At 38.9% G+C, this 23,559-nt stretch overlaps 1 protein-coding gene across 7 annotated transcripts in view; it reads right to left on the reverse strand.

Moving 5' to 3' along the window:
* The window catches only part of LOC105499520 (coiled-coil domain containing 141), a 263,883-nt gene that overhangs the window by 234,859 nt on the left and 5,465 nt on the right, over positions 1–23,559 (reverse strand). For all 7 annotated transcript variants that reach the window (XM_011772110.3, XM_071073848.1, XM_071073845.1 and 4 more), the window contains exons 2-3: positions 17,543–17,775; positions 14,662–14,784 (exon numbers count right to left, since the gene is read on the reverse strand). In XM_011772110.3, the coding sequence (XP_011770412.2) occupies positions 14,662–14,784; positions 17,543–17,644 (225 nt within the window). In that variant the 5' untranslated portion in view covers positions 17,645–17,775. The remainder of the gene's footprint in view (positions 1–14,661; positions 14,785–17,542; positions 17,776–23,559) is intronic.

The following is a 23,559-nucleotide window of genomic DNA, read 5'->3' on the forward strand; positions in this document are numbered from 1 at the left end:
ATATAATATGAGTGATGGAGCTGAAAGGTGAGACTGCTCTTTTGCTTTCTCTGTCTTCCCACTTTACTGGCTTGACTCAGTGCCTAAAATTTGTACCAGGGAAGCCCCCCTTACTGGTTCTCTGGCATTAAAGCTGGGGCTTTAGCTTCCTCACTCTACTGTGCACATCCTCTCATGGCACCTGTAGGACCAAGCAGCAGAAAGGGTGGGGAGAGAAAAAGCAATGTGAATTCATTCCAAGCTCTGGGACCATCGATCTTCTGGCCAGAGAGTTTTTCCCTCTCTTGGAGGGTAGGCATCTGCCTGGTTGCTCCACTTTCGCTATCACCACTGCCACTGTGGCCTGGACTGATGCAGAGACAATAGAAACACAAAAAGCAAAAAACAAAAGCAAGGGATTTTTCCCTCTCCCTCTCTGACCTTTGGATCCTCTTTCCTCTGCTCAGAACTGAAAGAGAGGGCTTTTCTGGAACTTTTTCTGTCCACATCTGGTACATATATCAGGGTGTCAATTTGTCTTTGAATTCAACCTGGGAAATACCAGAGCAAGGACAGATGAAAACACCGCTGGTTTGGCGGTATTTGGAATTCTAATCCTTTCCCCCAATCTATCTGCAGGCATTAACTCTTCATCATCCTCGTCATACATGCATTCCACCTGGGTTTATAGCTGCGGTTAGTAGAGACAGGGTGGAGGATGTTCATTTCATCTTTTGTGGTACTAGAACCAGTAAAAAAGATGAAAATTGTAATTTCACTCAAGGACCTAAGTTTCAAATATATGGTAGCAAGGAGATGGAGTACACAGAAAATTTGGAGAACAAGGCTAATCATACAGTCAGAAGTTTACTTTATTCTCCCGAAGAGTATTAGCTAGAGGAACTTGTCATGAGAATGATATAGTCATGCCACTTGAAATCTCTAGTGTTTTACACATTTATACATTATTATATTTATTATATATGTATATAATACATTTATACAGTATTATACATTATTACTATATCACAGACAAAGTCTATAGTTTAGAAAAGAAGCATTCTGGCTAAGGCTAATCAGGCAGGAGTCATAGTGGACTTAAAACACACAGACAAACCAAAACAAAATAAAAGAAAATCCTCTCATTCTAGGCTAAGTACAATACATATGGACAGTTGGTTCTTCACATCCACATCCACAGATTCAATAAACCATGTATAAAAATATTCAGAAAAAAATAACATAACAAAAATTAATACAAATATGAAACCAATGTGGTATAATATTTGCATAATGTTTACATTATTTTATATATTATAAGTCATCTAGAGATGATTTAAAGTATAAAGGAGGATGTGCATAGCTTATACACAAATACTATGCCATTTTATATAAGGGACTTGAGCATCAGTGAATTTTGGTATCTGCAGAGATCCTGGAACCAATCCTACATAGGTACTGAGAGACAATTTCATGTCTTTTCTAGAGTAGAAAGAACTGCTACCTTCTTGACAGAATACAAAAGTATATAATCTTACTCAGACGTATTGAAGATTGGGAGTAGGGGATGGATGGATTCTGTGTCCACTTTATCTCTGTCATTTTCATTTACATTGAACAGTCAGAGTTTTGTCCTGTCTGTCTAAATCTCAGACCTAGAGCCTTTTTGTCATACTAATAAGGACTATGGGTTCTATTTTCCATGAAAAAATTTTGTTTGTAGGCTTATATTTTAAAGGACTACCTTCTAAATAGAAAACTAATATCTGGAGACTACAGGCCTATGATTTCAAAAATGCTAGCTATGATCCTGGCCTTTCAAATAGAAATGTTTTTAGTGACAAATAACATAAAGCCCAATGAACACTGGCTTAAACTTCTGTATTTATCTATGTCACAAGTAAGAAACCTAGGGCTCAGCATAATATTTCACAGTATGAAAAAAGCATAAATTACCAATTTAAAATTTTATTTCCCCTGTTATTGTATATTGTTTTGTTTCTAGTTAGGTTGTTCTACTAAAAACACATGTTCATTGCAGCACTCTTCACAATAGCAAAGACAGGGAATCAACCTAAATGCCCATCAATGGTACACTGAATAAAGAAAATGTGGTAAACACCATGGAATACTATGCAGCAATAAAAAAGAATGAGATAATGTCCTTTGCAGGGACATAGATGGAGCTGGAGGCCATTATCCTTAGCAAACTAAAGCATTAACAGAAAACCAAATTTTGCATGTTCTCACTTGTAAATGGGAGCTATATGATGAGGACAGATGGACATGGACACATAGAGGGGAACAAGAGACATTGGGTTCTAATGGAGGGTGGATGGTGGGAGGAATGAGAGGATCAGGAAAATAACTAGTAGAGTGCTAGGCTTAATATCTGGGTGACGAAATAATCTGTACAACAAACCCCCATGACACAATCTTACCTAAATAGCAAACCTGCACATGTACCTCTGAACTTAAAAGTTTAAAAAAATGTGAAAACATGGTCAATATCAGATCAAAAGCATCTTTATATCAATATCTCTACTAGTGCTTTCATTTCCAAGGATAGTTTCCTGGAGGTGAAGTTAGTAGATCACAGAATGCATGCATTTTACATTTTCATGCTTTCCAGTTTCCAAAAGCTTGTGTCAATCCAAAGTCTCAACCAGTCTTTACTCACATTCTCACCATCATTAGATGTTATTGCTATTTTGAATTCATAATGGTATATTAGCAAATAATGGTGTATCTTTTTAATTATTGTTTCATTTCTCAGGTAATTCTGATGTTGATCTTTTTAAATGTTTGCTGGAAATGTATTTCTCTTTTGTAAATTGTCCATTTTTTATTGATTTCATTTATATTTCTTACCAATATGAAGGATTATAACCATTTGACTTTCATGTAAATTGCAAATATTTTTCTCCCTATCTATTGTTTGTCCATTAAATTAGTCTATGGGTTCTGGAAAACTCATATTCATCTCCAGGGCAGCTCAAATATCACTTTTTCTGTCAAGGTTTTCCTGGAAGAACTAAATACCCTATTTTCCACAATATACCCATAATAGTTTGTGTATATATCTGTGTGCTGAATTATAACTACAACATTTTTCTATCAAGAAACTTTATCAGAATGCAAGTCAAACAGTCTAACATTATGGTAGACATATCTTTGAATCTGTTCTCATTCATTCTTCATAAAGTAAATCTCTCATAAATTCAGAATTTTCTTTTTACTTATCGTTAGGATTATCACCCCATCTTTCTCTTTAGAGAAACTCAGTTCCACTTATCCACTGTCTTCCCATAAAAACTCTTGTTTTCCTCTGCCTGTGCCTTTTCATTTATGAGCACTGCCTTCAAAATCCCTATAGGGTGCTCCTTCTGCATTTGCACTCTGTTCCAGTTGTGGCTGTGTAACATGCCACCCCAAATTCTAGTAGCCTGAAACAAGCAACCATTTACTTTGTTCATGATTCTCAATTTGGGCAGGACTCAGTGGAGAAGGCTCGTCTCTGCCCCATGCAAGTCAGCTGGGAAGCTCAACTGGGGTTGGAGAATCCACTTCCAAGGTGGCTCACTCACATGACTGGAAGTTGATTGACTGTTCGATTTCAGCCAAAGCTGTTACCTGGGAGCCTCAGTTCTCTTCTACATGGGCTTCTCTACAGTGCTGTTTGACTTCCTCACAAGGTAGGTGGGTTTCCAGAGTAACAATTCCAAGTTTCAGGAAGTAAAAGCAGCCAGTCTCTTGAGGCCTGGGCCCAGAATATGGCACAACATCATCATATTACTCTAAACAGTCACAGAGTCTCCTATTTTAAGGGAAGGGACATAGATCCCACTTCTCAGGAGGAGACATTTCAAAGAATTAATAGCCATCTTTCATCTACCATAATATTCCTGAGTACTAGGTCTTTTCAAAGCTGCCAAAAGAGTTGACAGTATTTGCTATAACCAAGCCAGGTTCTTTCTGTTCCTTGCAGAAATATGGAGGATACCTCTCTTTTTTGCCTATTCTGTGTCATTTGGTGTCCCAGCAACAAAGAAGTATGGTGTGTGCCTCATCTTTTTCACAGGCCTGTCAGCCTCTGCTAAGAAGTCCAACCTTGATGCCTGGGCCAGGACAGGGCCAAGGTCAGGAGTGTCTTTTGTAAATTTTCTTACTCTTCGGTCTCTGCCTACAAAATTCTCTCCTAGAATTCTTGCCCTTTTGGTAAATCAACTCCATCAACACTTCATTGGTTATGGTCATACTCTAAACGCCCACTCAACCTGAACTGGTAACAAATTATTTGTGATATCCAGAATATTATGTACCCTAACTCTATGTTGAGGAAGCCTATTTTAATGGATACCCTAGACTCTCTTAAATCAACATGTCTCACATCTATTTGTGAAAACCATATTTTACAGAATCGGCCAAGGTACTTTTCAAATATAAAGAATGCTATTTAAACTTTAGCCTCTTGGACCACTGTACTGCTCCCTTCTAGCCACTGGAAATGAACCAGGGAAAGAAAATATTATATAAAGAAGCAAGGTGCCAAGCAAGGCAGGGAAAGTCACCAGGAAGTTGTGCTGCCTCATAGTTATGAGAACACTATTTTCATTTTTTAGTGGAAAAAGTTCTCCATTTTCAAAACCCTAAAAGAGAAATTAAAGCACTGACTAATTACCACCCGGCCACAATTCCGGCATTGTTCCCACGTTGTTCCAGTCACCTTCTTCAAAATGATCCACGAAAAATAAGGCAGGAACTTTACATACATAGAAGCCGAGAACACCATCTATTTCAAACACAGATCAATTCGTGTTGGAATTTGGAAGGTGCCAATTGATCTCATTCCTTTCCCTTCAAGATTCTGAATCAACTGAGAAATAGAAGTCCGGGTGAGGGAGGGATAAGAATATATGCTGTTATTACTGGTAAAGCTAGATTGGAGGATGGGGTTGATTTGCATTTCTGCATTTTCTCCCTATAACCTATCCCATAGAACCTCCCTGTGGAGAGAGGCAGATCTGAGGCACAGATACGTAACTGGATGCCCTAGGTGGGATTGTGGCCTGTGTCTGCCAGGTGGGGACATCTGGCCAGGTGAGCAGAAGCAGAGAGAGAAGAGAGCCTGCAGCCCATAGTTAAGTGGATCTGCGGAAAGAGCCCTTGAGGCTCCCCCAGTCTCACCAATAAGGTGACACAGGCCTCCCTACTTGTGTAGGAAAGAGAAAGTGAGGAGATATAAATGGAAACATCTTCCCCAACACTTCTCAGAGAAGTGTGGGTCGACAGGAGCACAGGGAAAGAGATAAATTGGCTCCTATATAAAGTAAGCATTTAGAGTAAAACACTGCTGTGACACAGATAATGTAAAACAGGTTAGTCCTCTTCTAACACTGTCTGAAAGTGTTTCATCACATTTGCAACACACATGCTATGAAATTTCCTCTAATATGCAAATATAAATAATTCAAGTCACACAGCTTTGGAATACATTCTTAAAGAATATCATCAAGAAAATGAGAAGCAACCTACAGAATGGCAGAAGATATTTGTAAATCATGTGTGTGATAAGCCATTAATATCGAAAATATAAAAAGAACTTCTACAACTCAACAACAAAAAATCCAAACAACTTGCTTTAAAAGTGGATAAAGAATTTGAATAGATATTTCACCAAAAGAGATATACATTGGCTAATAAGCTCATGAAAAGATGCTCAACATCATCCACTTTAGGGAAATCCAAATTAAAACCACAATGATATATCACTTCACACCTAACAGGATGGCTACGACTTTTTTAAAAAGAAACAAACAAGAAACAACAAGTTATGGACAGGATGTGGACCAATTGGAACACATATAATGTTGGTGGGAACAAAAGTTAATGCAGTTGCTGTGGAAAATATTTTGGTGTTTCCTCAAAACGCTAAAAACAGAAATACCCAGCATGGGACCCAGCAATTTTGCTCCTATATATATATTCAAAAGAATTGAAAACAGGTACTCAAACAGATACTCGTACACCAATGTTCATTGTAGCATCATTCATAAGGGCCAAAAAGTGGAAACAACTTAAGTGTCTATTGACAGATGAATGAATAAACAAAATGTACCATGTCATTATAATGGATTATTATTCATTATGCAAAAAGGAATGAAGGTCTGATACATGCTGCAATATGGGTGAACCTTGAAAACATCATATGCTAAGTGAAATAAGTCAGGTACAAAAGGACAAATATTGTGTGATTCCATTTATATGAGGTACCTAGAAAAGACAAATTCATAGAGACAAAAAGTGGATTAGAGCTTACCAGTGGAAGTAATAATTAGAGTTATTTTTTTTACTGGGTACTGAGTTTCTGTTTGGGGTGATGAGAAAGTTTTGGAAATAGATAGTGGTGATGGTTGCAAAACACTGCGAATGTAACTAATGCCACTGAATTGTACATATAAAATGAATAAAATGGCAAATTATACGTTATGTGTATTTTACCATAATAAAAATATTTTCTAAATGCATTCTTAGTAAATATTTCACATCAACACCAGAAAACCTCGCTATCTCTTTTATGTAAGTCTTTTATAAGACTTTTAGTTTTACTAATAATATATTCTATTTACAGTACATTCATCATTCATTTCTGGCTCAGAAAATAGAAATAGGGCAAGCATTCCCTGAGTTGGAGATTCAGTCAGAACAGGATACCAGTAAATTTATGAGAGTCCAATTAGAGGTGAAATTTTCCAGAGTTTTACCACTCTAAAGGGTCATTCTTCACTGAATGCTAACTGCAACTACAGTTGCCAGTGCCCAGGAGGTTTTCCTGATTCTTACAGTCATAATTCCCCCGGACAACAGCAATGTAATGGAAAGTCACATGTTAAGAAGAACATTCTTGGCAACTTCCCTAAGGAATTTCCAACTTTTTTTCTTCCTTTAACACTCTGCACCTCACCTGAGGATGTATGTCAATAGTAGCCACAGGCAGATCTTCTTTACCTGGTTTAAATCTACCTTTTCTGGAATCTTTCTTTTTCATTGCAAATGATTTGAATACGGTTTGGAAATCTAGATGCCTTTTGGGAATTAAAGTTTTTTCCACTTGATTATATTTTCATCACTGAAAACAGGAAAATATTTTTTCTCTGGACACTCCACTGAGATTAAGTACATCGCAGAAGGGAAAATAAGATCTCTAGGGTACAGATATTACCAACATTAGAGGCACTTATAAAAATTCTGGGTTTTCAGAATGTTTTTCTTTAGTCTATATTACTAGAGTTTGAGATAATTTTCAGTGGAAAGCAGAAAATAGCTTTTCTATTAAATTAAACATTTAATATATCAAATTACTCTGATGTACTCATTAACATAATAATTATGCCACTTTTTCTTTGAAAAGTAGCATGTGCTTCCATATATTATTGTATTTCTTCCCCAAATTTTCTTTTTAGGTGTGTGAAGGTAACCGTTATTATTATTCTAATTTCTCAAATAAAGACCCTGAGACCAGAGAGACTAAGTGTTGTGCCCAAATCAGAGTGGACTCAGCACCAAATACTACACCCTTCCAATGCCATTTTCACAGCATTCTTTATGATTAGAACAAATTGCAAGACCCTGTACATACAAAAAGGACTGGAATAAACATTAAATATTAAGTACTATTGGCTTATTGAACTACTAATGTCCTCATCCTTCAAAAGCTCACATTCAAACCAACTTGGATCTAACAATTTTCTGCTGCAGGTTAAGTCTGTGCCTATCTTGACAGCATATTAACTAGTAAATTGGTTGAATTTATGATCTATCCATTTGTGAAATGGAATTTACATTTTCATTATTTTTAAAAGTCTTTTCTCAGCAAATCTGAAATAGACTTCAGACTCCTTGATCATTGTCTTCTTTTTTAGACTCATAATATTAGATTTAGGTATATCTAGATGATGAAACTACTAGTTAAAGTTTGTTAGGGCTGAGTGGCTGGATTGAGAGTGGTGAGTAGTTGGGGGAGAATATGAAAGATGGACCTTAAGAGGTTATGGCTAGAGGTCTAGATGAAGGTAAAAGATCTTTTTGTTTGAGACCTCATTTTCTTAGATCCATGTGCAGGGAGGGAGAATGGTACATTATGGTAGGATCCACAATAAATATGAAGCTTTAATCTGTCCTCTTCCTTCATTTTAAATATAAAAAGTCTGAAGTCCAGAAAACTTAAATGGCTAGTCCACATGTAGCCTGAATGGCATCAAAGAACAAGATGTTTAACTCTAGAACCAGTGCTTTCTAAAGAGGATAGAAATGGAAACCCCTCTTCTTTTTTTATTTCCAACTTTAATTTTAAGTTTAGGGCTAAATGTACAGGATGGGCAGGTTTGTTATATAGGTAAAGTGTGCTATGGTGGTTTGCTATACAGATCATCCCATCACCCAGGTATTAAGCCCAGCATCCATTAGCTATTATTCCTGATGCTCTCCCTCCTCCCACCTCCCACCCTCTGACAGGCACCATTGTGTGTCGCTCCCCCAACTGTGTCCATGTGGTCTCATCATTCAGCTCCTCCTTATAAGTAAGAACACATGGTATTTGGTTTTCTGTTTCTGAGTTAGTTTGCTAAGGACAATGGCCTCCAGCTCCATCTATGCCCCTGCAAAGGACATGATCTCATTCCTGTTTATGGCTGCATCATATTCCATGGTATATATGTACCACATTTTCTTTATCCAGTCTATCATTGGTGGGGTTTTAAGTTGATTCCATGTCTTTGCTATCATGAATAGTATTGCAATGAGCATGCTCATGCATATAACTTTATAACAGAATGATTTACATTCCTTTGGGTATATACCCAGTAATGGGGTTGATGGGTTGAATGGTATTTCTGCCTCTAGGTCTTTGAGGAAATGCCACACTGTCTTCCACAATTCCACAATGATTCAACTAATTTACACTCCTACCAGCATGGTAACAGCATTCCTTTTTCTCCACAACCTCACCAGCTTCTGTTGTTTTTCCATTTGGTTTTGTTTTGTTTTGTGACAGAGTCTCGCTCTGTCACTCAGGCTGGAGTGCAGTGGTGTGATCTCAGCTCACTGCAAGCCCCGCCTGTCAGGTTCATGACATTCTCCTGCCTCAGCCTCCCGAGTAGCTGGGACTACAAGCACCCACCACCACGCCCAGCTAATTTTTTGTATTTTTAGTAGAGTTGGGGTTTCATCATGTTAGCCAGGATGGTCTCAATTGCCTGACCTCATGATCTGCCCGCCTTGGCCTCCCAGAGTGCTGGGATTATAGGTGTGAGTCACTGTGCCTGGCTTATTTTTTTTAGACGGAGTCTCACTCTGTCACCCAGGCTGGAGTGCAGTGGCATGATCTCAGCTCACTGCAAGCCCTGCCTCCTGGGTTCACACCATTCTCCTGTCTCAGCCTCCTGAGTAGCTGGGACTACAGGTGCCTGCCACCACGGCCGGCTAATTTTTTGTATCTTTAGTAGAGATGGGGTTTCACCGTGTTAGCCAGGATGGTCTCAATCTCTTGACCTCACAATCCACCCGCCTCGGCCTCCCAAAGTGCTAGGACTACAGGCGTGAGCCACCGCACCCAGCCACGTCTACTGTTTTTTGACATTTTAATAATAGTCATTCTGACTGGTGTGAGATGGTATCTCATTGTGGTTTTGATTTACATTTCTCCATTGATCAGTGATTTTGAGCTTTTTTTTAATGTTTGTCGGCTGTATGTATGTCTTCTTTTGAGAAGTGTCTGTTCATGTCCTTTGCCTATTATTTAATGGGGTTGGTTGTGGGGTTTTTTGGCCAAATAACCAGCTAGCACCATGATGACAAGATTAAATCTACACATAACAATACTAACCTTAAATGTAAATGGAAACGCCCATTTAAAAGACACAGAATGGCAAGTGGGATAAAGAACCAAGACCCATTGGTATGCTGTCTTCAAGAGATCATCTCACATGCAAAGACTCACATAGGCTCAAAATACAGGGATGGAGGAAAATTTACCAAGCAAATAGAAAACAGAAAAATTAAGATTTGCATTCCAAGTTTCTGACAAAAGAGACTGTAAACCAACAAAGACTTAAAAAGACAAAGAAGAGCATTGCATAAAGGTAAAAAGTTCAATTCAACAAGAAGAGCTGAATATCCTAAATATATATGTACCCAATACAGGAGAACCCAGATTCATAAAGCAAGTTCTTAGAGAACTTCAAAGAGACTTAGACCCCCACACAATAATAGTGGTAGACTTTAACACCGCCCCAGACTTTAACTGTGGACCTGATAGTTATATACAGAACCGTCCACACCAAAACAACAGAACATACATTATTCTCATCGCCACATGGCACTTACTTTAAAATTGATCACATAATCAGAAGTAAAAGATTCCTCAGCCAATGCAAAAGAACTGAAATCATAACAGTCTCTCAGGCAATAGTACAATCAAATTAGAATTAGAAGTTGAGATTAAGAAATTCACTCAAAATCATACAACTAAATGAAAATTGAACAATGTGCCCCAGGATGACTCTTGGTCAAATAATGAAATTAAGGCAGAAATCAAGAAGTTCTTTTTTTTTTTTTTTTTTTTTTAAAGACAGAGTCTTGCTCTGTGACCCAGGCTGGAGCGCAATGGCGTGATCTCAGCTTACTGCAACCTCTGCCTCCTGGGTTCCATAAATTCTCCTGCCTCAGCCTCCCAAGTGGCTGGGATTACAGTTGCACACCATTACGCCTGGCTAATTTTTGTATTTTTAGTAGAGACGAGGTTTCACCATGTTAGCCAGGCTGGTCTCAGACTCCTGACCTCAGGTGATCCACCCACCTTGGCCTGCCAAAGCGCTGGGATGACAGGCATGAACCACTGTGCCCAGCCTAGTAAGTTCTTTGAAACTAATGAGAACAAAGATACAATGTACCAGAATCTCTGGGATGCAGCTAAAGCAGTATGAAAAGAGAAATTTATAGCACTAAAATGCCCTCATCAAAAAGCTAGAAAAATCTCAAGTTAACAACCTAACATCATAACTAAAAGAAAGACCCAAGAACAACAAACCACTTAAGCTGACAGAAGACAAGAAATAACCAAGATCAGAGCTGAACTGAAAGAGATAGAGACACAAAAAAACTTTCAAAAAATCAATGAATCCAAAAAGCTAGTTTTTTGAAAACAATTAATACAATAGATAGGCCACTAGCAAGACTAATAAAGAAGAAAAGAGAGAAGCATCAAATAAACACAATTTGAAATGATAAGGGGGTTATTACCACTGACCCAACAGAAATACAAACAATCATCAGAGAATACTATAAACACCTCTATGCACATAAACTAGAAAATCTAGAAAAAAATGAATAAATTCCTGGACACATGCACCCTCCCAAGACTGAACCAGGAAGAAATTGAATCCTTGAATAGATCAATAATGAGTTCTGAAATTGAGGCAGTAATAAATAGCCTGCCAACCAAAAAAAGCCCAGGACCAGATGGACTTACAGTTGACTTCTATCAGAGGTATAAAGAAGAGCTGGTACCATTCCTACTGAAACTATTCCAAAAATTGAGGAGGAGGGACTCCTAACTTGTCCTTATGCCAAAATCTGGCAGAGATACAACAAAAAAGAAAACTTCAGGCCTTGATGAACATCAATGCAAAAATGAAGTTCAACAAAATACTAGCAAACCAAATCCAGCAGCACATCAAAAAGCTTATCCACCACAATCAATAGGCTTCATTCCCCATATGCAAATCAATAAATGTGATTCATTACGTAAACAGAACTAAAGACAAAAACCACATGATAATCTCAATAGACACACAAAAGGCCTTTGATAAAATTCAACATTCCTTCATGTTAAAAACTCTGAATAAACTAGGTATTGAAGGAACATGCTTCAAAATAACAAGAGTCATATATGACAAACCCACAGCCAATATTATATTGAATGGGCAGAAGCTGGAAGCACTCCCCTTGCACACCAGTACAAGACAAGGAAGCCTATTCAACATAGTATTGGAAGTTGTGGCCAGGGCAATCAGGCAAGAGAAACAAATGAAGAACATTCAAATAGGAAGAGAGGAAGTAAAACTAGCTTTGCAGATGACATGATCCTACATCTAAAGATATAGGAAAAATCCCATCATCTCAGACCAAAAGCTTCTGAAGCTAACAAGCTACTTCAGCAAAGTCTCAGGATACAAAATCAATGTGCAAAAATCGCTGGCATTCCTATACACCAACATCAGGCAAGCCGAGAGCCAAATCACAAATGAACTCCCATTCACAACTGCCACAAAAAGAATAAAATACCTAGGAATACAACTAACAAGAAAAGTGAAGGACTTCTTTTAGGGGAACTGCAAACCACTGCTTGAAGAAATCAGAGATGACACAAACAAATAGAAGAACATTCCATGCTCATGGATAGGAAGAATCAATATCGTGAAAATGGCCATACTGCCCAAAGCAATTTATAGATTCAATACTATTCCCATTAAACTACCATTGACATTCTTCACAGTATTAGAAAAAAACTTTTAAAATTCATATGAAACCGAAGAAGAGCCCAAATAACAAGGCAATCCTAAGCAAAAGAATGATGCTGGAGGCATCACTCTACCCAACTTCAAACTATACTACAGAAAAACCCTTTTCTAGCTGAGCTACGGGATGGATTTAGGTATGCACATTTGAGCACAGGGTAGAAGGCAGGAGCTGAATTGCTGCACTTAAGAAGGCATTTCCCTTCTGTAGTCCTGGATGGAGTAGGGATGAAGGGAGAAGTGAGGTAGCCTGAGAGTTCCAAACTGAGCTGAGCTCACCCACCACTACCCACAATTTATCAGTGGACTGGGAAATGCTGGCTGGGCATGAATTACTAGCGGGAACTGGGGAAAATATGTGGTTTCAAGCCCAGGTTAGCTTCAGCCGAAACAGTTGGCTGGTATATACAAAGGAGCTGGGGACACAAGAGATCATGAGAAAGCAAACTTCTGGAAATGGTCAGAAACTTCAAGTAAGTATTGTGTTTCTACAGTTCATGGAATTGGGGATTCACGACAAGTTTACACAACTTTTTGTGTAGCAGGAAGACCTTGAGTTGTTAGCCAAATCACACTAGTTTGTGACATAAGTAGAGCTAAACAATAGGTGTTTTAATTCCTGGTTCATTGATCTTCCATATCATAATGGGGTTTTCCTACATAACAAAAGACTTAATAATAACTAGGGATTTCTGCCTTTCAAGACAACTTAAATCCCAGAGTAAGGAGTTGTCAAACGGGAATAAATTCTGCATTCTAAGGGCCTTCGTCTTTGTACTAATTCTTTCTTCAACTTCTTGGTTTCATTTACTCAATTACTTTTACCACTGTTCAAGCAGAAAACCACTGTCTATATATCAGATGCAGATCAAATCTGCTTCTAAATTTAGAAAGCAAGTATGAATTTCAGCCTAGATGTAACAAAGAAAACAGTAATATTAAAGTACTAAAAATGTAGAGCATCCTAGTCTTTGCAGTCCTCTGAATCCTCATTAAACCTCTTTGAACTTCTTTGATTTTAGTGAAGATATTTCATTTGTCTATGAGGTTATTACTCACAGGGCTGGCTCCCTCAGAGGTTCCTCAGAATGGAACACCATTTAGGGTTTAATGCTGTATCTGTTCCTGTGTTGAAATTCTTTACATTTGTGTTTTGTAAATTAAGTCCAATGGGACAACAGAGCAAGTTCTGAGGGCTTGGCACCTCATCAGACATGCAGTCCTATCTCCCGGAGATAGAGTCGGCTGTTCTGTCTGCTCCTCAGCTCCACTCAGTGACTGTTGCCACCTCCTATAGCCGGAGCTGTGGCCAAGGTGAAACTTAAGAAGGGTGGGGACAAACCCAGTCCTTTGCACTGAGTCATGGGTGAGGCCATGTACCTGTGAGGGTCTGCACTCATCTTACACATGAAGGAGCTAGACATTAAGTAGTGAACAAAATACAACATGACAGGTCAAGAAAATGCCTCTCCCTGCTTTTTGAAAAAAAGCTCCAAATTTTTATTTGCCCTGGGTCTTACAAATTATGTAGCTGGCTCTGATCCTATCTGGCCTTTATCTGGCAACCTCAAACCAATGTTACTTTTAGATTTCTAACTAAATACTCTCAACATATATAAAATAGTATGTCTGGTTTTACTAAAAGTATTATTTGGTTTCAAGAACTCTTAATACTAAGCACGGAATCAGATATTTTCAATAGTCCAACAGGGGGAAAAGTCTTCTAAATTATTTTTGCCAGCAGGTATCATTAACAATAGAAATTGTGGATCTGTTTTTGTGACTTGATGGTGTAATGCATGAAATGAAAAAATGATGGAGTTTTTTTTTTCCACTGAGGCAGCCAGGAAAAAAAAAATTACTTTTTTCTCCACAGTGAAAATATTATCATTCCATATTTTCTATCACATTAGGGAAAATTTTTTTAAATCTTGTTACTTCTCTCTGATGCTGTTTGTGCGTAAATAACTACTGATTTTTCCATTATCTACCTGGTACCATATTAAAGTGGCACTAGGCCAGTAACAGCAGAGGAATCAAGAAGTATAAGAAATAGTTTTTTAATTTCTCTTTAATTTTGTTTTTGCTTCACATCTTAGTATCTTACCTTGAGCTTGGCCAAAAGAAGTTCATGATCATGAAGAAGTTTTTTGGTTTCATCTTGACTGCTGCCAATTTCTAGAAGATTGGGCTGTGATTCAGCCAGTTGAAGTTGTACCCATTTGCCACACTAAAAATAAAAATTAAATTAAGTGCACTTTTAGTTCCTCTTGCTCCTTCCTCTTCACTCTTCTCATTTTTAATATATCTTTAAAATTTCCAGTTATACAGTAAACACTTTTTTCTATTTTCTATTTTGTCCATTCTTTCCATAGATATGGGGTTTACTTCAATTGAAACAGCAGATCTAATATAAATCCATGCCCTGCCTTTTATTTTATTTTTTTTTTTTTTTGAGACGGAGTCTCGGTCTGTCGCCCGCGCTGGAGTGCAGTGGCCGGATCTCAGCTCACTGCAAACTCCGCCTCCCGGGTTTACGCCATTCTCCTGCCTCAGCCTCCCGAGTAGCTGGGACTACAGACGCCCGCCACCTCGCCCGGCTAGTTTTTTGTATTTTTTAGTAGAGACGGGGTTTCACTGTGTTAGCCAGGATGGTCTCGATCTCCTGACCTCGTGATCCGCCCGTCTCGGCCTCCCAAAGTGCTGGGATTACAGGCTTGAGCCACCGCGCCCGGCCTTTATTTTTTATTCTTAGGATAAATTATTCTCTCATGGCATATAGGATTTGAGTTAAAAATTCCCAAATGAGGAAAACATATGATGGATTACATATTACTGAATATTATAAAGTTACAGAATAATTTACACAACTGTATCTTCTCTCACTCATAAAACTGAACTCAATAAAAACAGTGAAATTCTACTTGGGCAAGTAGGATGCAAATTTCACCATAGAGGAAAGTTCTTGTAAATGCAGTTTAGCTTGATAAGTGTCTTTACATTGGCCTTGCTGGTTTAGCTGAAAATAATAAATATCAGATGAAGGAATTGATTTTTATCTTATTTCAAAGGTAAAATATACTGTTTTCCAACCTTAGTTGTTGAATATTCATTAAAGCATGTAGGAAAATATTAACAAAATTAGATGCCTGTGACAACTGCCATTTGAGCACAGTCAACTTGCTTTCCACACAAGATTTACACCGCTCTAAGACATAATTTGTCATTGCATTTCCTGAGGAATTGCTTTTCTAAGAAGCAACAACTCATTAAGCAAAAGGAACCACTAACAGGCATGTGCATGTAGATACATGAATTACTAAAGAGAAATTAGAAAAACGTGTTTCTATTTTAGAAGCTATTCAGTCCCCTGAGACAGTTTGGAAAGTCACTATAAATCACACACAGGCACTCCTATTCCATTAAGACGGACTTTCTACTCTGAATTGCTTGGGGTGTGTTTTGTATGGAGATGGCAGTAAGGTAAGAGAGCTGAGGAGAGGGTAGTGGGGGAACATTCTTAGAAACACAATTCAGTTAAAATAAGAATTTCCCATGTAATTTTCCAGTGTAATTTCCAGTGTAATTTTTTTGTGTGCAAGCTACCTCTGATTCTTCTGTAATTTATCCTCTAATATTATTCCTCATCCTGCTCCAAGAATGTTTCATATTTGAGGAAATGAAAAGTTAACTTTTTGAAAAATAGTGAGTTTGCCTCTTTTCCCTCATTGCTGAAATCTGCAGTTAACTCAAAGTATCATTAATCCTGTGCAAGTGGTCTGTTCGCACCACTTCTGCGCCAGGCTTCTTCTCATCTCCACTCCGGGACTCTGAAAAGATGGGAGGGTGAGGAAGTCAGCAGAGGCCTGGTTCCTGTGGGAGATGAGTATCACAACACCAGAAAATCTGCCTCGGTAGGAGCACTTTCCATTCTGTCCTTCTATAGTGAATCGTTTTGCTCAATATCAAGTGCTGTTTTCCTGGTATGAATTTTCACATTACCATAAAACTCACAGCAATTAAGTTAAAGTAAACACGCTTGCTGTCCATGCTCTAACAAAAGGCCAGAAAAGTCATTCAATTAAGCCTGGTGGGGACCTGAAAGTAACTGGTTTGTGACCATCAGCTTGTTTGCCAGCTTTCCCTTCATTAAACACTGAATTATTTAGGTGGAATATCATCTAAAGCCCAAGTCTAGTGCTTGAAAGGTTTTTGTTTGTTTGTTTGTTTTGTTTTGTTTTGTTTTGCAGGGCATTTCCATGGAGAATAAAATCATGGATGTCTTCTTCAACCCAAAGATGTGTGGTCATCTTTGCAAATGGGCAAATGGCTTGTCATAAAACATGCAGTAATCGTAAACCCTAAGTGGCTTCTACTTCCTGCTGTTAAGAACAAATTTGACACAAACCTTTTGTACCTTTCCCTGCAGGGTCTTCATTACTGAACAAGGATTTAGCAGTGTCTTTACCATGTCAAAACCAGTGTTGCAAAGGGCACATATCGGAGCCCTTTCCTTAGGTGTTTTCTGAGTTCCATCATGCTTAAAGCGGTGCCCTCCCCATGTCTGTCAGGACCTGCCTCCTCCCACCTCCATCACATCCACTCTCAAAAATCACGAGCATTTCACAGGTCCATTGGACTCTTTAGTCAGGCAATCATGAGCTTCCAATTACCAATGCCTTGCTTTTAAAGACCAAATTAATAGTATATGCTAGAAGTTTTCTTTATCTTTCTTTCTTTTCTTTTTTTTTTTTTAAATCAAGCAGCTGTAGATGCTTTCTGGCTGACTGAAAGGAAAGAGAATCTCTGGTAACTGCTGAAACTTGCAGAGGTTCCTCTTAGTAGCCAATTTAAGAAAGCAGTAACAGTGCTTTCCGCGTTGTCTTCTCTATGCTGTGTCCTGCCGATTGCATAGAATTTTCTTTAGGATTTTCAACACACAGCTAGAAGCCCACAGCCGCACAGAAAAAAGGAAGTTGTTAGCTTACCTTTATGACAGCTATAACGATTTTGGAGTCCCCAGCCTGCACAGCAACTGAACTGACTGTCGTCGTAGAAAGCTCCACACTAGGACTTTCTTGGCTGGACATGGTACTTTAGAACCACAGTTTATACTTTGGGCAGCCTCTGGACAGTTGCTTGTCTGCTGGTCATTTCAGAACGCAACCACCAGGCTTACTTGGATTCATTCAGGGAAAGAGCTCAGCTCACACTGATTACTCTGCCAAAAGGAAAGAACAGGAGGTTAAAAATAGACAACCCCATTGAGTTTATCGTGAGAGAGAAAGGAGCGAAGCGAACGAGAGAGAACTGCCACGCCCCTAGTATGGTAACGCTAAGTGCCTGTTATTTTTGCTGTTATCTTAAATGTGGAGGACAGCTTCAAGCTCTTTCCTTATCAGCTGATGCTCGATAACAAATGGAAAAAAAAATTACATCCTGACAACCCAAATTAGTTTTGCCACCGAAACTATGCAATTGTAACCACGGACTTTGAAACCAGTAAGTCATTGACCTGGCTATCAATCTTTTCAAGATTTTTGAAGTCTCTCTCAGGCAAAGAAAACTACCAAAGTGTACTCTAAAAAAGCTTTGGTATTTGTCTTGGGGTTAAGTCACAAATTGCTTAAAAGACAGTTTTAGATTAATCTGCTTTTCTAAAACTTACTGTTCTTTGCCAAATGAAGTTTAGATGGAATAACCACATTTTCTCAGAGCCTCAGATTTCTTAGGAATTTTGTAAAAATATTTCAACCAGCATTTATAAATAGGTACCTATCATTTGAGATTTTCTTTGTGACTATTCTGCTCCACTGAACAGGGTTTTCAAGTTCAGTTATCAACACCATGAGAAAGCAAAATGCTTTGCTGTTACCTTTTAATTGCAGCAAGAAAATTTTTTGGTGTGGTTAAAGGTTATTAAGGCATATATTTTGCTGCAATTAAAAACAAAAACAAAAAGGAAAGCACTGTACTGTATTCAGGCTTGATTTTTATTCCCTAGCCCCACCTCCTGTGCAGGAAAATTATAGCCAGCTTCAAATCAGTGCCCCACATTGGGAGATTAATCCTATTGCTAGAAACTCAGCCTGTGTCACAAGTTGTCTGTGGTATTAAACAGCAGCTGTTGGATTCCGTGTCAAAGAACAGCTGAAAATAACACTAAAGTTTAGGTCAGAAGTCAGATGCAAACATATCAGAGTTACTCACTCCAAAGCTGCTGGAAGCATTGGAAATCTCTGGGACAAAGCCAGAACAGAGAATATAGCAAAAAAACAGTTTTAATGAATCTACTTGCTCTGTAAACCTTTTAGCCCAATTTAATAGTAGGTTCAGGGTCAGAAGACTCAGCACCATTGCTTTGTTTTGCTAAGGTTCATGATCATATTCTTGATTCAAAGGGGAAAAGTACTTTTACATATACTTCAGTGCTCAACACTTATTTTTGTTTCCAAGAGCATGTCATGGCTGCTCTGCAACTGTGTAGCCACCACCCAGGTCCTCTGTGCTCAGCATCTGCTTGCTGCCCCAGTGAGATGGAAACCATACCTAGATCCTCGTCCCTATGCAACGTAAACTTCACCTGACCCCATGAAGGGAACAATTGGAGCAAGCTCAGGAAAGCAGATGTCAAGCAAGCTATGATGTAGCAACTATTGCAAAGGGTTTCATTTTATGGCAGGGCTGGAGAGCTTGCAGAGAGGTAACTGACCTGGAAGCTTGAAGGCAGGCTCCTTCCACTCGAGCAAATAGTTGGTCCAGACAAACCAAAATGAACTGATCACAACTGGTTTTTAGCTAATTGTCCTCAAGAAAAGGCAACAGTTGACACTTGTGTCTCAGAATATCTATACTGTAAACTAAAATGCCCAATAAGCATAGCTTGTCATTTGGAACGGCATACTTTGCCAATTGGAACAGCAAATAGTGATTTGCACTCAAAATACTCCGTGCAGGCCAGCCATGGTGGCTCACACCTGGAATCTCAGCACTTTGGGAGACCAAGGCAGGAGGATTCCAGAAAATTTAAAAATCAACCAGGCATGGTGACGTGCCCCTTTAGTCCCAGCTACTTGGGAGGCTGAGGCGAGACAATCCGTTTGTTACCAGAAGGAAGGCCAAGCGTGAGTTGTCCAGGTCCTTGGTGTTTTGAACAAAGAATTGAGCAAAACGCACAAAGTAACAACGGAATGAAACACAGAAACGAAACAGCGAAAGCAGGGATTAAAGCAAGAAAGCACTCCACAGTGTGGGAGTGGACCCACCCTGAATAAGGACCGTGTTGCAACGTTTTCTGGGTTTTAAGTATGCCTTATGAGGTCCCCAGTGGCTATCCCTTACCTGAATGAAGGATTTTGTCCGTGGCTAATTAAAGGCTGATGTGAATTGACACCCTATGAAGATGAAGGGATGGCCCACACTTGGCCCAAATCCAAGGCACTCTCCCTTTCCATCTGAGCCCTGGGAAAGGGGGAGGGTTGCAGGGAGAGTAGCCTTTGAACTTTTGCTACTTGGTGTGGGAAGATGGGGTCTTTCCTTTTGGTTTAGCTTTTGGAAGTTGATGTTAATTGGCCTTAGGCTCCCTGCCCCCAGACCCAGGTGTTTCCCTTTTGACCCAGCTTTGGGCAGTCAGCATGAATTGGCCTTAGATTCCCTGTCCCCAGACCTTTGTGTTCTTCCTTGATTTAGCTTTAGGAAATCAGCACAAATTGGCCTCAGATTCCCTGCCCCCAGACCTTGATGTTTTTCCTTGATTCAGCTTTAGGAAGTCAGCACGAATTGGCCTTAAGTGCCCTGCCTCCAGATCCTATTCTCCTACCTCACCTTGAGCCCAGAAGTTGGGGGCTGCAGTGAGCTACGATAGTGTTACTGTACTCCAGCCTGAGTGACACAGTGAGGCCTGTCTCAAAATAAAATAAAATAAAATAAATAAAAATAAACTCAGTGCACTTTCACCTAAAGTTAATTCTGTTGCTAGAAACTCAGTGTGTGCCTCAAGTTGCATAAAGGCCATCAGGTGGGAAAGGGTTTTGGCAGCAGGCTGCAAAGACCACAGGCTAAGGGTGGCTGTGTCCACAAAGCTGTAGTTAGGATGGATGATTGTGTAAGGGGCGTGGAAGGTAGCATGGAATGTCTGGAATTGCAGGCCCAGACAGAGGGAAAAGTAGAAGGGAAATGAAGAGGAGAGAACACATGGCTGGAAGTGTGGTTAATTCCAAGGTTTAAGGGCAAAGGGAATTAGAAAAATATAAGACTTTGTTAAAAGATTAACCCAGCTATTCAGCAACAAAAGTAGTGCCTTTCCCTGTGTGTGTGTATGACCTTTCTTTCTGTTAATTAGATGGAGCAGGTCCAAGCTGTTGCACAAAAGAAATGTTTTCTACATTGGTGGACATGATCAATAATGCAAACTGCGTACATGAATTTAACTGGCTTCTATTTTATTTTAAATTTAAACTCTTGACTTTAAAATCTTCAAAGGACTTGAATCATGTTTTCCTCCTCTGCTCTTGTTTTCTGTTCCTCTTTTTTTTCCTCCTAAACTTTTTAGTCCTTCTGTCTACAGAAGCCCTGTGGCTCAGATCTCTCCGTCCACATCTAGCTTATTTAGAACTTTGGCCTTGTTTTCTTCATCTAGAATAATATTTAATTATAAGTTGCACCATTAACTCATATAAACAGCTTGAAGAATAGTTAGTGTGGAATATATAGTACTAATGATACTGGTACACTAAGATGGATTTTTTAATGTTAAAGAACTGAAAGCTTCTTGAGTTACAATTTATTTATACTCTGCCTCCCCTATCATCACCAAAAACAAAACAAAACAAAGCAAAACAAAAACCTTCCAGGCATTCTCATACCTTTGAAGTTTATAGAGGATCTTACAGAGGTTATTATGCCTTCTCTGTTTATCCCTCTGGGAAATGCCTGTTTTTATACCAACTGAGTTTTAGTGAAATATCCTCCATGGGGAATCATAAGGCTATAACTGGATTCAGTAGAGTTGCAAATAGCACATTTTTAATGAAATAGTCAGTAGTCTGAAAACTTTTTCATGTGACTATTTTTAACTCTGTCAATGGTGATGCCATTAAAATAACACATTTTCTTTGCTGGAGTATATGTGGGGTCTGCTCATTTTTATGTAAGATCCTAGGTGTTTGTCTTCATCGATAGTATTATTGATTAAACTATATTAAACTTTATAAAGACAAATTAGATAGACCTGGTATAGATAACCCAGAATGAGTCTATTTGTCCAAATTAAAAATTCAAGGCAAGTTATCTTAAGTGAAGCAAGTCAGACACAGAAAGCCACTTATAAGTAGGAGCTAAATAATATATACACATGGACATAGGGAATGGAATGATAGACAATGAAAATTTGTACAGGTGAGGGCGTGGGAGTGGGTAGATGATGAGAGATTACCTAACGGGTACAATGATTTGGGTGATGGATACCCTAAAAGCCCTGACTTTACCATTATACAATCTATGCATTTAACAAAATTACACTTGTACCCCATAAATTCATACACATAAAAATAAAATATTTTTTTAATTCAAGGCAAATCTTTCTCTGCTGTTACCACTAATGTAGTAATAATGGCTACTAATTAGTGACTGCTTCATACAGGCCAGGAACTGGAATAAGTGCTTTACACTCTTTATCCCATTTCATCTACATGATAGGGTTGGAAAAAACATTTCTTTAATTTTACAAATGATACACGCACACATGCACACACATATTCACACCCAGCAATTCACTAATTCCAGTCACCTCTAGTTCAACTTTTTCTGCCTGGGTTTCAAACCTATCTATGGCTGGCTTCTCCCTGTCCGCCCAGTCATGTATACCATTATTCCCAGACCCCAAAGGTCATTGTTGTTCTCCACTTTAATTCAGTTGTTCTATCCAGGAATATCATTCCCCTCTTCCCTTCATCTATCCAAATTCCTCCCATCTTTTGAGGCCAAGATGAAGTATCAACTTTTTTAAAAAATTTGAAATATCTACCTATATTCTTCTTGTCATGCACATCTGTGTGACGAGACCACCAAACAGGCTTTGTGTGAGCAATAAATCTATTTAATCACCTGGGTGCAGGTGGGCTGAGTCCAAAAAGAGAGTCAGCAAAGAGTGGTGGGATTATCATTAGTTCTTATAGGTTTGGGATAGGCGGTGAAGTTAGGAGCAATTTTTTGTGGGCAGGGGGTGGATCTTACAAAGTACATTCTCAAGGGTGGGGTGAATATTACAAAGTACCTTCTTAAGGGTGAGGGAGGATATTACAAAGTACCTTCTCAAGGGTAGGGAGGGTATGGTATACAAAGTACATTCACAAAGGCAGGGGAATATCACAAAGTACATTATCCCAAGGGTGGGGAGGGTGTATTGTTACAAAGTCAATTGATCAGTTAGGATGGGGCAGGAACAAATCACAGTGGTGGAATGTCATCAGTTAAGGCAGGAACTGGCTATTTTCACTTCTTTTGTGGATCTTCAGTTGCTTCAGGCCATCTGGATATATACCTCCATGTCACAGGGGATATGATGGCTTAGCTTGGGCTCAGAGGCCTGACACTTATTTCTTTAAAGTATAATTGTAACTCAAAATTTAATAATTAAATGCTTGTTGATGTAGTTTGGATGTTTGTCCTCACCCAAATCTCATATTGAAAGGTAATCCCCAATGTTGGAAGTGGGACCTTTTGGGAGGTGATTGGATCATGGGGATGGCCTTCTTATGAATGGTTTAGCATCATCCACCTTGGTGTGGTCCTCATGAGAGTGAGTTCTCACAAGATCTGATCATTTAAAAGTGTGTGGCACCTCCTTCCTTGTTCTCTTGCTCCTGCTTTTCTCATGTGACCTGCCTGCACCTCCTGCCTTCTGCCATGATTGGAAGCTTCCTGAGGCCTCCCAGAAGCAGATGCTGCTATGCTTCCTGTATAGCCTACAGAACCATTAGCAAATTAAACCTCTTTTCTCATAAAT

Source organism: Macaca nemestrina, chromosome 11 (assembly GCF_043159975.1).
Source record: "Macaca nemestrina isolate mMacNem1 chromosome 11, mMacNem.hap1, whole genome shotgun sequence".
NCBI lineage: Eukaryota > Metazoa > Chordata > Mammalia > Primates > Cercopithecidae > Macaca > Macaca nemestrina.